Source organism: Octopus sinensis, linkage group LG9 (assembly GCF_006345805.1).
Source record: "Octopus sinensis linkage group LG9, ASM634580v1, whole genome shotgun sequence".
Taxonomy (NCBI): Eukaryota; Metazoa; Mollusca; class Cephalopoda; order Octopoda; family Octopodidae; genus Octopus; species Octopus sinensis.
The window spans coordinates 5,613,599-5,630,933 of record NC_043005.1 but is presented as its reverse complement, the minus strand read 5'-3'; the positions used below and the strand labels follow the sequence as shown (position 1 = coordinate 5,630,933).

The 17,335-nt window shown below is 37.2% G+C and overlaps 1 protein-coding gene across 1 annotated transcript in view; it reads left to right on the top strand.

The window, feature by feature from the left end:
- Window positions 1–1,890: 1,890 nt before the first annotated feature.
- The window catches only part of LOC115215773, a 124,191-nt gene continuing 108,746 nt past the window's right edge, over window positions 1,891–17,335 (top strand). The window contains exons 1-7 of the mRNA XM_036505701.1: window positions 1,891–2,013; window positions 3,441–3,597; window positions 4,873–4,935; window positions 9,103–9,164; window positions 10,484–10,561; window positions 12,382–12,430; window positions 16,627–16,696. Of these exons, the coding sequence (XP_036361594.1) occupies window positions 1,891–2,013; window positions 3,441–3,597; window positions 4,873–4,935; window positions 9,103–9,164; window positions 10,484–10,561; window positions 12,382–12,430; window positions 16,627–16,696 (602 nt within the window). The remainder of the gene's footprint in view (window positions 2,014–3,440; window positions 3,598–4,872; window positions 4,936–9,102; window positions 9,165–10,483; window positions 10,562–12,381; window positions 12,431–16,626; window positions 16,697–17,335) is intronic.

The window sequence follows — 17,335 nt, the reverse complement described above, 5'->3', positions numbered from 1 at the left end:
CGAATGGTGGCTTTGTTGCCCTGTTGCGCCTCTGTCACCCGGGCCTCTCTCGCGGCTCCAACACCTTCGTTCCTTAGAGCACGCATCCTAGCTCTGACAGCACATCCTTCGTGTTTGGCGTTGAAGTGTTGGTCGAGGGCCAACCTCGCCGCCAAAACGTCGGATGCGATGCCGCTTCTAATTGCCTCTTCTAGCTTCTTAACTAGCTCACCCTCTACTCTATTTCTATCTATGGCTAGTGCTTTGCTGTACCTAATCGCTTCTGCTTTTACAGCTCTCTTGAGGGCAAACCACCATTTGTTGTTGATGATGGCTCCCGTCAAAGCCCTCTTTACTAGTGTGCTAATCCGGTCTCTGAAAACTTGTCTGGACGGGAATGATGCGTTCAGTTTCCAGTACCCAGGACCCTGTCTATGTGCCTTATCTAAGTCTAGCGTACACGTCACCAATTTGTGATCCGTGTAGCTGACTGTGTGGAATTGTGGACATCCTAAGTTATCCTTGTCTACTGTCCTACACAGTATCCTATCTAGATACGATCTCGACGACCCACTGCGGTTGCTCCATGTCCACGTTGGTGCATTTGGGTGGTCGAGTCGGTACCTGTCAGACAGTTGGAATCGTCTGAGCAGGTCTCTGAGGCATTTGCATCCCCTTCTGTTTCTGTCTCTACCCACGTAGTCTACATGCGTGTCCAAGGTAGCATTCCAATCCCCCACTAAGAGTAAAGGATGAGACGTTCCCAAGAATACTTCTAGACGTCGAAAGAAATCCGCCCGACCTGTTAAGGGCGGTGCGTAGACTGATATGAGTCGAAAAGCGCACCCATTGCTGCCGTCAACATCCAGAACGATCAGTCTACCCTCCGGGTCTACGAATATCGTCTTGACTTCGAGATCCAGGCTCTTGTGAAAAAGTACCGCGGTGCCACTACCGCCCATCCTCGGCAGACAGGGAGCGAAATAAATGTTAAACTGTCCGCCAAACATGGACTTTAGGGCCCGTGGCTCGTGGAGTCTGGTCTCACTTATGGCTATGATTCCCAAATCATGTGACTTGATGTCATTTAGGAGGTATCCTTGTTTCCAAGGAGACCCCAAGCCACGCGCATTCACACAACCAATCTTGACCATGATTCTATTGGGGTGTGTGCTTTAAAACACACAAATGAAAGTACAGAGAGTTACTTACTTGTGTCGAAAGTTTTGGCTTCCTCGTTCTTTGATGTGTCTTCAAGGAGGTTTCTATATAGTTTTTGGGACAGATATTTCTGGAAACCCCATATATATAGATAGATAGATAGATAGATAGATAGATACATACATACATACATACATACATACATACATAGATACATACATAGATACACACATACATACATGTATAAAAATTTTCTTAATATTTTTTTATTCTTTTATTTGTTTCAGTCATTTGACTGTGGCCATGCTGGAGCACAGCCTTTAGTCAAACAAATCGACCCCAGAACTTATTCTATCGGTCTCTTTTGCCAAACCTCTAAGTTATGGGGATGTAAACACACCAGTATCGCTGAGGGAACAAACACAGACACACAAACACATGCACGCACACACACACACACACACACACACACACACAACACACACACACACATATACATACATACAATGGGCTACTTTCAGTTTCCATCCACCAAATTCCCTCACAAGGCTTTGGTTGGCCTGAGGCTATATTAGAAGACACTTGCCCAAGGTGCCATGCAGTAGGACTGAACCCAGAACCATGTGGTTGGTAAGCAAGCTACTTACTGCACAGCCTCGCCTGTGCCTATATGTATATATATATATATGTGTAAATGTGCTTGATTAATTAATATTTCCTTTTCTTTTTCTTTTGTTTCTGTAAGCATTCATGAAAAGCTTGGAAAACTACCAACAGCTTGAGGTCCTCGACTTGAGTCAGAATCACATTGAAGATATTAGCAACATTGCTTTCTATCAAAATCTTTGGAAAGTGGATCTGAGTTTTAACAAGGTATTCATGTTTGGTTATCTTAAGCACATCAAGCAAATATCAATTGTTCCTGATTTATATGGGTTTGGGGAGAGGTTTAACCATCTCTAGCACATCTTACAAATATTGGTTGTTCCTGGTTTATATAGTAGTCTAAAGATTATTTTCTCAGTTTGGTATATAGCCTTGATTGAACAGATTTGTTGTCTTTTTTCATATGCAGTAGAATTTGGATGTAGAAGGATTCAATATACTCTTCCTTTCAAAATTGATGAAAAGTTGTGGTATTTACTCTGAATCAGAGCTTCTCAAAGTGGGTGATACTGTTCCCTCCAGCCAGATATTGTTGGAAAATCTTATATGACTATCAGGGACAAAGGAAGGAAGTGGGAAGATGACAGATACACCTATACAGTTCCTTTTTCTAGTCTCCTATTTAAAAATTAGGCAAGACAAAAATTCTAAATGTAATAATATGATCAACTGCTTATCAGCCACAACCACATCACCAATAACAATAACAACATCAACGAATAATGGATGTTGAAATGGAAATAAATGAACTAAGTTTATAGTAAATGGTTACTTGTGTCAAACTAGTGACCAGAACTAAATTATTTTGGTGTGATAATATTACGTGTATGGTCATTACAAATGGGCGAGTGGATAGAGGGCATTGAAGTATAACAAGGGGGCATAGAAAAAGTGTCAATAAAAGAAAAGAGGGCATCATTATCATCACCTTCTTTTAATGTCTATCTCCTATGCTGGCATGGGCTGGACAGTTTCAGTAGATCTGACAGATCCAAGGATTGCATTATGCACTCATGTCTGTTTTGCCATTTTTTCTATGATTGGATGCCCTTCCTAATGCTAACCACTTTCAGAGGATACTGAGATGATTTTTTTTAACACCAGCACTAGCGAGGTTACCATGCAGTTTGCAAGACTGAAATCCCCTTTGACTGAGTGGAACTATGAGTGGAACAATAGTAGAGAGAAAGAGGTGGCTTTATCCTTGTAGGTAAGGTGGTTAATGGAAGATAGGGCCAGAACAGAACATGTTTCTTACTGTGGAGGACCTGCATGGTTATTCACAGTATAAAGAGTGGATGGAAGACTTAAAAAAGTTTCATCCTTTTATTACCATATTCCTATTGAGACATTCTTCCTTTGTTTCAATTAATTTTGAAAATAAAGAATTTAACAAAACAACTTTGCCATTAGGAAAATGGTGTTTTGAGCATAAATTACCATGAAATTTTGATGGAAGATTTAAAATCTAGATCACCTTAAAATAGAAAGTTAGTATTGTAGAACTAGGAACAGTGTCAGGTGAGATAGTATCAAAAATGTTAAGAAACACTGGTCTAAATGCATAACTAATTTATTTCTGTGCTTCTGGCCAACAAGACACTGCTCAGGATCACAAAATGTTTTCTTTTCAGATTACATGTCTAGATGGTTTAACACCCTTCATTGCTCTGGGTTGCCTCAACTTGTCTCACAATCAAGTTTCTTGGTCAGAATTATTAAAAATTAGACACATTCAAATACTGGACCTGATGCTTTTTGGTAATCCAAACTTAGAGAAAGAAAAACTCTGTAAGTATATATGTATATTCTTCTTTACTTTTGTTATTACTGCCACTGCTACCACCACCACCACCAATGACAAAACAATAATAAGGAACCAATGATTGCAGTCTTTATGTAGTTACTCATTTGACTTGTGAGAAATAGCAGTCAAATCTCTCTCATATCATATCTTAATGTCTTAAAAAAAAAAGATACATTAGAAAATGTCATTTTAGATATATTACACCTGAAAAAAAGGGGCAAAAAAGAAGAGATGGTCACAGTGGGAATACTTTTGATCATGAGTTTGCTTAACGCTTTTGTTTCGATATTTCTGTTGAAGTCTACTGCCTTTGTTTTAATTGATTTTGGAAATAATGAAGAATTTACTAAAATAACTCTGATGTTATTAAGTTGGTGCATAAGACGGTAATCTGGCAGATCCATTAGAGCATCAGAAATAGTACCTTGTGATAGTTATTCCAAAACTTTAAGTTCTGAGTATCTGAGGTAAACTTTACCTTTCATGTTTTTGGGGTTGACAAAATAAAATACCAGTCAGGTACTGGAGTCAACATAATCAATTAGCCCCCTCCTGAAGGCCTCAGGGCTCGTGCTTATATTAGAAATTATTATTATGCTGGTATTTGGAGCACAAATAAATATAAAATTTTGATGTTAAATTTAGCTCATTTTAAAACAGGCAGTTTGTATCATAAAACCAGTGATGGTCTCAGGTGGGTTGGTATCATAAGAATTAATCAGTATTAGACCTGAAATTAAATAACAACAATAATGATTTTTAGTATAGACACAAAACCCAAATTTCTTTTTGGGGATGGGTGTCCATGACCCTTTGAAACAGGTAGGAGGGAAGAAGGAAGATTTCTTTGAATTGGGGACCTGACCTAAATGCTTGCAAAATATTGAATTCAGCTAAAGGTACCAGGTGTCGGTGTTAAACTGGGCAACAAATTGCTTGTCACCTAAATAGGTTATGGTGGGATTTGAACTTAGAACGCAAAGCGCTGGAACAAGTACCACAAAGCATTTGGTCCGACATTACAGTTCTATCAATCTACAACCATGGATTAGTACATTTTTAGGGACCCTGAAAGAATAAAAAGCAAAGTGGACTTGAGCAAAATTTGAGTCTGAACAAATGTCATGAGGCATTTTATTCAGTGCTCTAACCACTCTACTAATTCACCATCTTTATGGCAATGATGACTGTGAAATGTGAGTTTAAAAACAATTGTTTATCATTTACAACTAAGTGTGGAATTTCTCTCCGTTTTTCAGATCGTATTCACTTGATTGACAGTCTACCTAATGTATGGATGCTGGATGGAAAACTGGTCACAGGTATGTCGTTTAGCCATGACTGAGAATATTGATGAACAAAGGTGTTCCAACTATGACTATCACATCTTTCCTAGTAAAGTGTATCTCAGACAAAATTATTCAGTGATGATTCATTCAAGAATTTAGTGAATTAATTTTGTCATTATTGAAATGGCATTTAGGGCAAAAATTAAATAAAATTTTGATGGAAGTTTTTAGATCGCTTTGAAACAGGAAGTTTGTAACATAAAGCTAGGCATGGTATCAAAAGTGTGTGTCACCGGCGTCTCTGCAGCATACTTAATAACTTAATCACAAGGCAGAAGAGTTAGTCATTAATCCTGAGAGGAAATCACTCACTGAAAATAGATTTTACTAAGTTAAACAAAACTAACTAAATATATATAAATACCACAGAGTCTGTTTTGGTGTCAAGAGGCCAATACTGAGTTAAAAAAAGAATTAGCCTCTTGATACCTGGGAAATAGTATTTTATATCTTTGTGAAATGTACTTGGATCTACTCTCAGAGATATAGAGAAGGTATTGTATTAGCTTTAGAAATACTTTTCTGTAATATAGGTCATCATCATCATCATCGTTTTTAATGTCCACTTTTTCATGCTTGCATTGGCCAGATGGAATTCTTTGAGGTAGAAATTTTTTATAACCAGATACCTTTCATGTTGCCAGCCATCACCTGTTTCCAAGTAAGGTAATATTTTTGTATGAGTTGACATATTTTCACACAGGATTGGAAATAAATGAGATCACTTCTGTGGCAGAGGTTGCTAGTTTACAACTATTAGGTAATGTCAAGGCAAGGAGACACAAAAATATATATATGTATGTATGTATGTATGTATGTATGTATGTATGTATGTATGTGTGTGTGTATGTATGTATGTATGTATGTATGTATGTATGTATGTATGTGTGTGTGTGTATGTATGTATGTATGTATGTATGTATGTATGTATGTATGTATGTGTGCATGTATGTTTGTGTCTTCTACTATAGTCCTAGGTCAACCAATATGAGGTGGTATCAAGAAGTTTCTGAACTAGTTCTGTAGCATGCCAAAAGATGGCAGCAGATGGTTGCATGTGCTTTGAGAGCTAGCAGTGACCTCCATGAGGCCGTGTGCCAAGTAACATTTGTGTATTTACTTTGCAAGTTGTGAAATCCATGTTTCTGTGATTATGTGTGTGCTGTAGTCTGCTATTTTTGTCACGGACAGGAAGTGGGAACAAAGAGCTAACATGAAATTTTGCATTAAACTTGAGAAATCTGCTGCAGAGACAGTGCACATGCTTCAGCAAGCTTATGGTGACAAAGCAATGGGTTGTACACTACATCTCAAGTGGTACAGGTGCATCAAAAGCTGAAGAACATTCTTGGAAGTCAATGAGTGATCTGAAAGACCTGCCACAAGCATCACCCGTAGAAATTTAGAGAAAATTCATCAGCTTGAGGATAGTCAGAGGAACATCCACAACATTGCTGATGTTGTTCGTCTGTCATATGGGTTTGTGGGAGCAATCCTAATATCTGAATTGAACATGTGGCATCACTGACCTCTTGTCAGTTGCAAGTTTCTCACCAAAAACAACATGGTATCACTTCTGCATCCACCCTATTTGCCAGATTTAGCACCTGCAGGCTTCTGTTGCTTCCCCAAGATGAAACGTCAGCTCAAAGATTGTTGTTTTAATACCATTGATGATATCCAGAGCAAATCACAGAAGGCCCTCAACTCACAGGAAAAAGTGGCAGGAATGACGGGACTGGTGTATTGCTGCACAAGGTGGCTATTTCGAAGGAGATGATGTTAAAACTTGGGTAAATAAGTTATTTTTGCGTAAACGTAACTAGTACAGGAACTTTTAGATACCACCTCATACCATATGAGTAAGTTTGGTAGATGGAAACCATATGAAAGCCTGTTGTGTGTGTGTGTGTGTATGTGTGTGTGTGTGTGTGTGCGTGCATATGTGCGTGCGTGTGTGTGTGTGTGTGCGTGCGTGCGTGCATGTGTGTGTGTGTGTTTGTCAGGCCCATCACCACTACTTAGTTTGTTTATGTCCCTGTAACTTACCAGTTCAGCAAAAAAGAACAACAGAATAAGTATCAGACTTAAATAAACCTAAGTACTAGAGTGAATTTGTTTGACTAAAACTTTTCAAGGTGGTGCTCCAGCATGGCCACAATAACTGAAGCAAGTAAAAAATAAAAGATACATATACACACATCTCTCTCCCCCTCTGTATATATATATATGTATGTATATATATATATATATATATATATATATATAAGGCCTGCTCACTTAGCCAGTGGGGTGGCGTCATTTCAAAGCTAAAACAATGCGAAGTGCATTGTGACCAGCGATGTGTAGCAACATCTGATAGCCTGGTCGGTCACGGTGATCACGATATATATATATATATATATATATATATATATATATATATATAAGCATATATTTCTATATTATTTATATTATATATATATCTATGGAGAATTCACAAAACAAAAGACGAAGACAGGTGGTGTAGACAACAAACAGATGTATTAGTATAACGCTCAGGAATTTTGAAAAAGTCTTTAACGCTTCGAGCCTATGCTCTTCCTCAGAATGGAACACAGAAAGAAACAAGGAGAGAAAATAAAGAATGTGTAGTGGGTAGCGATCTATATATATATATACACACAAATACACATCAACATATATCTGTATCTTTCACTCATTTTGAACCCACTCTGCCTTCATCTAGTATTTCTTGTGTTTATTTGATCTCTTTCATATCTTGTTGCTACCTCTGCTGTTCACTACTCCTCTCTGTTTCTCATCACAAAGCCTGCATAATGAGGGATTGCATGGTGTCATTTAATCTCCTGTACTACTAACTATCTTTCTCAGGTCAAAACGAATGCATGGACCTGTTTGGGAGATGGTATACAACTAATTCAAAATAGTGAAAAGCTATTGTTGTAGCAACTGAAGCATGCTTGTGATCAGTTTGTTTAAACCCACTGGCAATTAAATCTTTATCAATCAGTCATGAGCGATGGAATCAAGTGCTTTGTTTGAAGCAACAATACTTGAACCCATAATGTTTGTGTTGAACCCATAACAAGTCAACTGATTGATTGTTCAAGACTATGCATGTTTCTTTCAGCTGTCCTAGATTTAAAAAAAGATCATAACAATTGTTATCTAAAAAAATAAATTATCAATAAATTTGAGGCGTTTTATCAGAAAACCAAACAGCAGTTGGATTATGAAACACCTTGAACATTCAAACTGCAGACTAAGTTAAATGACCTGTATTGATACTTGTCAAATTTATATACAACGAATGGTTTATTATGGATATCTTAGTCACAGATTCTAAAAATATGGTTAGAGAGCGAGAGAAACAAAGGTGAAGTATAGTTATGAAATAATAATCATCATCATTTGATTGTGAGGAGATCTCAAGAGAACTTCTTTAACCACAGTTGTATCAGTACTTATGCATTCTATATCTATCTATCTATCTATCTATCTATCTATCTATCAATTTATTTCTCTCTCTCACTTTCTTTATCACTCCCTCTCTCTCTGTATATATATATATATATGTATGTATGTATGTATGCATGTATGTATGTATGTATTTATGTATGTATGTATGCATGTATGCATGTATACATACATACATACACATACGTACATGCATGCATGCATAGGCATGCACACACACACACACTGACCCATACACATGCGCACAAACAAAAATAAGGGAACGCAGTGTAAATAACGGACAGAGTCAAGACTATTGAAAAGGTTGCAAGATGCAACAAAAATTTTAGGAAAATAAAAATAAGAAATAAGTGGAAATTTTACTGGTGAGTGTGTTAAATTATAAGGCATGAAAAGAAAATGACTCTCCCCATACACAACAGAATATACATATACATATACATATATATATATAGGTCTATGCAAGTTTTTATAATGTACCTTGTGTCTCCAAGAATTTTTGGGCTGTGAGCACATGATCTATTCAGTTTAGAAACCAGGACACTGGTACCCATATACATACAAACACACAGACACACACACTTGTATGTATGCATGTGCATGTTTGTTTTTGTTTATACTTGAGCTTTAGCACTATTACTCTAAAACTTTGAATTTCAGCCAGTGAACATCTGGAAGTTGAACAACTGTTTAAGATGGCAAAGGAACAAGGACTAGCACTAGTAAGTTATACCAAATGTTCTTCTTGTTATATTTATTTGTGCTGCTATTTTTATCATTTAGCCAGGTGGTTGGGAGTGTCTATCAAGACCAGCGGGAAGGAGAGAAGATGGTGTCTTCAAACAGGAAATCAATCTGAATGATTGTGACTGAGTGAAATCTTGAATTACTAACAATAAGTTCATACAATTTAATGTTGAAGTTCAGTAATTAATCTTTCTGATATAGTGGATTGCCGCATCAGCTTTTCAAGGTTACCATTTGCATATTTAATAAAGTAATCAACCCTAGATATACATTATAATAAATATTGGCTTTTCTATTTGTTAAATTACTCATATTCTGTTTAGGTAATGATTGCTTGGAATAATCACCTGACTCCACAACAACTCACAATTACCATGTGCAAACAGGTAAAAGAAAAATAGAAAAAAGCACAGACAAGACTGCAGTGACATATTGAGGATTAGTCCAGCATCATTATCTTCATCATCATCATCTCTTAACATCAATGTTTCATGCAGGCATTGGTTGAATGATTTGACAAAATTTGTTGGGTCCAAGAACTGCATCATGCTGTGGTGTCTGCTTATAGCATGATTTCTACAGTTGGATGCCCTTCCTAATACCAACTACCTTACAGCATGTGCTAGGTGCTTTTTTTTTCATGGCACCAGCACTAAAGAGGTTGCCATGCAGCTTGAAGACTATGAACTCCAACGGGATGGAGTTATGCCTGGCCTGGAGATGAGAGGTTAAAGCATGAAAAAATGAGCTAGAGTTGAGCAAGTTTCTTTATTTATATTTTAGAAGAGAAGGTGGGGGTGATTTGTGAGAGAACTGGGAAGAGATAAAAATAACAGTAATGTGATGCTTGGGTGGACACTGAAGGTATAAAGTAAGTAGAAGCAAGAGGAGACAGAGGAACCAGAACTGTTGGTGAGTAGAAGTTGCAAGAGTGCATGGGGAGTGAAAAATGGGGAAATGGATGAAGGAGGAAGGGGATATTTGTAAAGATTGGGTTGGGTTGAAAGGTGAATGTAAGGAATGGTGGATAAGGGGTGGGGATGACCAATGATTCATGAGTTGGCAGAGTTGGAGAAGAGTAGGAAATAACTAACTTCAGGAAAAAGTAGGGCACCTTTGATTACATAAAGAAAACCACCAGTTATACTTGTAGTAAAGTAACCTGAAGCATTTTGCAGAATAACCAATATTAGTTATGAATTTCATTCTGTTATGTATGAATGTATTTGCATATCTATGATAGTCTCTCTATATTTGTTTATATAATGGTTAAAATACCATTATCTGTTTTCAGTGGCACAAACTGCCAAAAAACAAATTCTTCCCTTCTTACCTACGGCATCTTCAGATAAATGGGGCTTTTGGAAAAAAGGTAAGAAACATTCCAACCAGACTTCATGTAACATGTAAAAAAAATTTCATTATCATAATAACAAAATACATTGCCAAAATCTTTAAATTACTATTGAAAAAAACTGTTTAATAAAATAAGTTGTTAGAGTTGTTTGGAACATAACTCAATAAAAGGTACTTTCATAGAATGTAGAGAATATGGTTCTTGATTTAAATATGAACACTTTAAAATTAAATAATCTGAGTCAGGAATAGATGCAGCCTTAGATGGATTGAAGAGTTTGTTTAATATAATGATTGTACTGAAAGTAATACAAAAGTAGGCATAACCTGATTCATTAATTGACATAGATTGTTCAAACTGCACATAGTGGTAGAATAAATTTTCATCTAAACAATGATACTATTTGATTTCATCACAGATGAGGTGTTTGCACTCTCATAGACTCCAACACTCAAATCCTTTTTGAAAAAATTCAGAAGTGTACACTTTCACCTCATCTATGTCATCAAATCATTGTCCCCCAAAACTGCCTTTCATTGGACTAAACAAGTAGAAGTCAGGGCGAATCAGATTCAGGATGTATGGTAAATAGGAGACCACTGACCAGCCCAATTTACTGATTGGATGATTTGTTATCAGAAATGTGTGTGGCTGTGCATTGTCATAGTGAACATGACTAGTTTAATGGCTTCCCTAAACTGTTAAATGTCTAAATGTACTGATCACTGTTCACATATACAGCTGTATTCCAGAAAATCAAAGACAACGACTCCCTTGTCATTCTGAAAAACAATCACCATATGTAGATTGCTGGCTCTCAGATCTTGGAGAAGAAGTGTGATACCATTCCATGGTCTGAGTCTTTATTTCTGGATCATAAAGATACTTTTCATCTTCTGTCACTATGTTAGAAAAAACATGTCCTCATTGGCTTAAAATGCTTCCAGCAGATCAGAGCTACTTCCACCTTTCTCTCCTTGAAATCAGGTGCCAACAGCTGAGGTACTCACTTAGCACACACTTTCCAATACCCGAAGTCCTCCACTATTTTCTGTAATGCATTTTGACTAAGTCCAGTTGTGCAGCAAGCTCACAGATAGCAAAACAATCAATCTGCACAAATCAATTCATTCACTCATTGATGATTTGTGTCAGTGGTAGCAGATCTGAAAACGTTGCTTTTGTCAAAAGGTGTCACTTTTCATAAACAACCCGTAGCCTTCTGTGTGTTGGAAAGCTTGCACCTCTTCATCAACAACTCAATGATGGCATATTTTTTTCTGTTTGGATGCCATTATTTGCTTGCAATGAAGAACAGGAAGAAGAGCTTTATAGAGGAAGTGTTACTCTACCAACATGTGTAGTTTGAACTACCTATGACAGTTAATAAAAAAGCAATACATAATTTTGCATTACTTTCTGTACATTCTTCATATTTTGTAGGATTGCAGTTTCGATTCCCAGACTGGGCATTGTGAGTGTTTATTGAGTGAAAACACCTAAAGCTCCAACAGGGGAGGGTGGGGGGGGGGCGATCCCTGCTGTACACTTTCGCCACAACTTTCTCTCACTCTTTCTTCTGTTGGCCTGCTCGCTTAGCCAGTGGGGTGGCGTCACTTAAAGGCTAAAACAATGCAAAGCGCATTGTGACCAGCGATGTGTAGCAACGTCTGATAGCCTGGTCAGTCACGGTGATCACAGTGATAATCTAAGCAATGATATAATGAATTCTTTATATTCTTTTTGTTGTATTATATGCAATTTTTTATATTTATATTGCAAACCAAAGTTTACCAATCAGTTGAAATCTTTACCTGCTTATATATTTTTACCAGGCATGTCACCTGCTCATGCGCTTCCCACAGAAAACGTCACTAAACAGTGGTATGTTGACTGTTTTTTTATAAGCTCTTCCACTCACCTAATATTTTGAGGGTTCACCTTGATACTTCATCAGCCTTATTTTTATTTCTTTCTTGTTCCACCTCAGCCACTTCCATCCTCTCTTCCATAATGTGAGTAATTGTGTAGCTTCTCTATAACAAGAAATCTGTTCTGTTCTGGCCTCTTCTCTCTCATTTTTACTCTTCATTCTATAGTATAAAGCTGCCTCCCTCTCTACTGTAACACCACTCAGTCAAAAGGGATCCTAGTTTTGCAAAAGCTGGTCTTGTAAGTTGCATGACAGCCTCATTAGTGTTGGTGTCACACGGAAAAAGAAAAGCATGCAGTATATGTTGTGAAGTGGTTGGCATTATGAAGGACATCCATCTATAGAAACTATGCCAAAGCAGATACTGGAGTATGATATAGATATTGAACCCATCAGATCCTATCAAACTATCCAATTCATGCCAAGTATGGGTGGGAAGTTTAGGAATTTGCTTCATACCCTGTGATTCCAGGTTCTATTTCATTGTGCGGTACCATAGTCTTCTACTTTGGAAAACAGGAGCTGTCCAGAGGCCTGTCGTGTGTACATGTAAACCAATATCATTATTATTGTTTTAACATCCACATTTCCATACTAACACACACACATACATGCACTCATACATATATATATGATTGTGGCAACTATATCTTTCTGTCCAGCTGTTCAAAAGCTATTTACATGAGTTTCTGTGGACAAATTCCATTGAAGATAAATACAAGCCTTTCTCTTATTGTTTTTAGTTATTATGCATAACATCTCCAGTTTTTTAAATATTTTTCTTTGACTTTGTTTTGAAAAAATTATTTTCTTGAATGTTGTTTAATACAAAATCTTATTTATCTTTCTTTCACTGATTTTTGAAGAAGCATTTTGATTTGGTTTGATGTTTCATTGTTATTTCCCAGCATAGAATATTGAAATGAAATGAAAAACAAATTTAAATAGAAAAACCATAAAACAGACTATAAAACAGTTAATTATGTTGGTTTAGTTAATCTTGAGCAAATGTTTCCTACTAAAGTTCTCGGATGATCATAACCTTGTGAGTAGATTTGGCATCTTTAATGTCCATTTCTCCAGGTTTGCATGGTTCAGATAAAGTTTAACAAGACTGAATTTTTATGGCTGGATATTCTTCCTTGCCTGTTACCAAGTAAGATAATATTTCTGCAGTAAGGGTGAACAGCCTTGTGGTGAGGGTGTTGTGAGAACATTGTTTCAATTCCTGGACCAGGTGGTGCATTGTGATCTTGAGCAAAAGACTTCATCTCACATTGCTCTGCAATCACTTTGACACCTGACATGTAGCACACTGTGCACCTGTTCAAGCAGCATAGATTTGATGAAGGAAATGAGTTAAGGTGCAGCACCAACATTTGATCACTATACACAAATCCCTTGTCCAGGTTGGTCAGCAAGAAATTGCAGAACCATCTGTTTCAGACTATGAGAGATTACCATCAATATTTCCATGTGACCAAACATGTTTTTCACAGAATATAGGAAACGAGTGATGCTGCTTGTATTACTGCGACACAATATCAAGACAAGGAGACACAGACATACACACACTCACACATACAATATGTACAACAAGCGTCGTTTAGTTTTCATCTACCAAATTCATTTATAAAGCTTTGGTTGGCTCAGAGCAGATACCTAAGATGCAATGGGGCTGAACCTGAAACGATGTGACTGGAAAGCAAACTTCTTAACCACACACTTACACCTATGCCTGTGTGTGTAGGTGTGAGAGAGAGTATGTGTGCTTTTATATATATGGTGTTGGTGCAGGTGCCATATAAAAATCACCCAGTGCACTCTGTAAAATGGTTTGCATTAGGAAGAACATCCAGCTGTAGAAGCCATGCTAAAACAGACTATGAAACCTGGTTCAGCCCTCAGCCTTGCCAGTTCCTGTCAAGCTGTCCAACCCATGCCAGCATGGAAAATGAATGTTAAATGATGATTGATTGATTGAATGATTGATGGACTGATGGATGGATGGATGGATCGATCGATGAATGGATGGATATGTGTATGTGTGTTTGTGTGTTTGTTCATTCATGTGTTTGTATAAAATATACAACATGTCTAGTAAGAAAAAAGAGACTACTATCACAGCATAATACCACCACAGCTACTAATACAAATGTTGACAGTCACCTTCACTACCATTGCTGCCAGTTTGCAGCTAGCTATCCACCATCATTCCCCCTATAACCCCTATAGCCACTGGGGGAACTGCTGCTATCACACTCCCTGAACAAAGTGTGGTTTGTCATTCAGCAATCATCTTGACAGGATCTACGAAAGTAAAGTGGTATCAAAAAGTTCCTGGACTAGTTCTGTAGCATGCCAATAGATGACAGCACACAGTTGTGTGCACAGTGAGAGCTAGCAGTGACCTTCATGAGGAAGTATGTCATGTAACATTGCTGTGTTTACTTTGCAAGTTGTGAAATTTGTATTTTTGTGATTATGTGTATGCTGTATTCTGTGATTTTGTCATGGATAGGAAATTGGAACAAAGAGCCAACCAGAAATTTTACGTTAAACTGGGGAAGTCTGCTACAGAGACATTGATTACACTACAGTAAGCTTACAGTGACTAGGCAGTGGGTCGTATGCAATGTTTCAAGTGACACAGGCACTTCAAAAGCAGAAGAACATTCCTGGAAGATGGTGAGCGATCTGGAAGACCTGGCACAAATGTTACCCCCAGAAATGGGAAGAAAATTCATCCATGACATTGCCAATGTTGTTGGTATGTCATATGTGTCTGAGCAGGCAATCCTAACATCTGAATTGAACATGTGGTGTATCTCTGCCAAGTTTGTCCCTCGCCTGCAGACCACTGAGCAGAATGAACACAGTGTTGAAGCCTGTCAGCATGCCCCTGATGACCCATCTTTAATGTCAAGGATCATCTCTGGTGATGAGAGTTGGGTCTACGAGTATGACTCTCAGACAAAGCAGCAATCATCACAATGAAAGAGCCCTCCATCTCCACGACCAAAGAAGGCATAACAGAGCTGCAGCTCAATCAAGAGCATGCTCATCATTTCTTTTGACATCCACGGTATCATGCATTGAGAATTCATCCCCCAGAGCCAGATCATCAATCAAGAGTTCTACTGCAACGTTTTGAAGTGTCTGAGGTAAAACATTTGGTGAAAGCGACCGAATCTGTGGAGCGTGAAGAATTGGATTCTTCATGGTAACAATGGACCTTGTCACTGAGCTCTCTTCTCTTGTGAGTTTCTCACCAAAAACAACATGGTATCACTTCCACACCTGTCCTATTCGCCAGATATTCCATACCTGCCCTATTTGCACCTGTAAACTTTCATCTCTTACCCAGTATGAAAATGCAGTTCAAAGGTTGCTGTTTTAACACTGTTGCTGAGATCAAGAGTGAATCACAGAAGGTCCTCGACTCACTTATGGAAAACGACTTCTAGGCTGGATTCCAAAAGCCACAGGAATCCTGGGACCAGTATATTGCCATACAAGGTGACTATTTTGAAGGAGATGATGCTAATACTTAAGTAAATAAGTTGTTTTTTATTAGACATAACTAGTCCAGGAACTTTTTGCTACCACCGTGTACATAAACTCACATTTCTAAACTGTATACTTCTAATAATTGGTTTTTGTGCCTGAACTGTATAAAGATTACTCAACTTTCCTTTCCATGTTGTTAGAAGCTTTCCTTCTTTTTTGTAAATTTACTTTTGTATCACAATGCTTCAAGCAAACCACAACACTCCTCATACGTGTTGATATCTAAGATTCATTCATTCTCTGCATTACTTCAGTTTTGTAGCAGAGGTCAAGGTCAGCATGATCAACTTCACCAAAACATACGTAGAGCAACAGAATTTGCAGTATTTAGTTACATTCTTTACATTCTGAATCTGAATTCTCCTCAGATCAACTTTTTTATCTTTCATCCTTTTGGGAGATTAATAAAATTAGCATCATTTAAATACTAAGGTTCAATTTGTCTGTTTTTTCTGTATCCTCCTTCAAAATGTATAACCTCGTGTTTGTGTTAAAATCAGTATTTAATATATATTTAATCACTGAAAAAACCCCGGCTTTTTGGGGTTTTTTAAAAATTTAATTTTACTGATTTCAGAAATAGACAGGAAGAGACTGAAATATTTGGCATACAGTATGCAGGGAAATCTCCAGTTGGAACTGAACCGGTAAGCAGAAATTGAGAAGTAAATTGTAAATTTAACATCAACAGGGCCATGTGTTCTCAGGTTCAGTCCCACAGTGCAACACTATGGGCAAATGTCTTCTGTATTTATTAATTATGATGATGATTAAGTTCATCCATAAAGATAATTAAGTTTATTCATAATGATTCCATTCTTAGTTGTCAGGGAATAGAATTGGCTGAAAGAAGGCCACATAATGAATATTCAGTTATGATCATCCAAACCTTTTGACAAATTTAAATTCAACACTGTTAACTGTCTGGAACAAAGGCATGAACTTTTCAGCTCTATAGCTGGAAGTTAAATTCTTTTTAACCTAATTAACATTGACCTTAATAATGACATGTAAATCTTTGGTCATTAAAAATTATCATTTGCTTGTTAAACAAACCTTCCTGTTGTGTCAACTATCAGAAACTGGTACGTTGGTTGTATATTCACTCTTTTCTTATTTGTGTAACCAAAGTTACTATTTAAAATTACTATTCATGTCTTAATCTTTTTGATATCAACCCACCTGCAACCGGCCCTGGTTTTATGATTTAAACTTCCTGCTTTAAAGTGGTCTAAATTAAAATACCAGTTTAATAATGACAGTTATTTTAATAAACTCTTTTATTT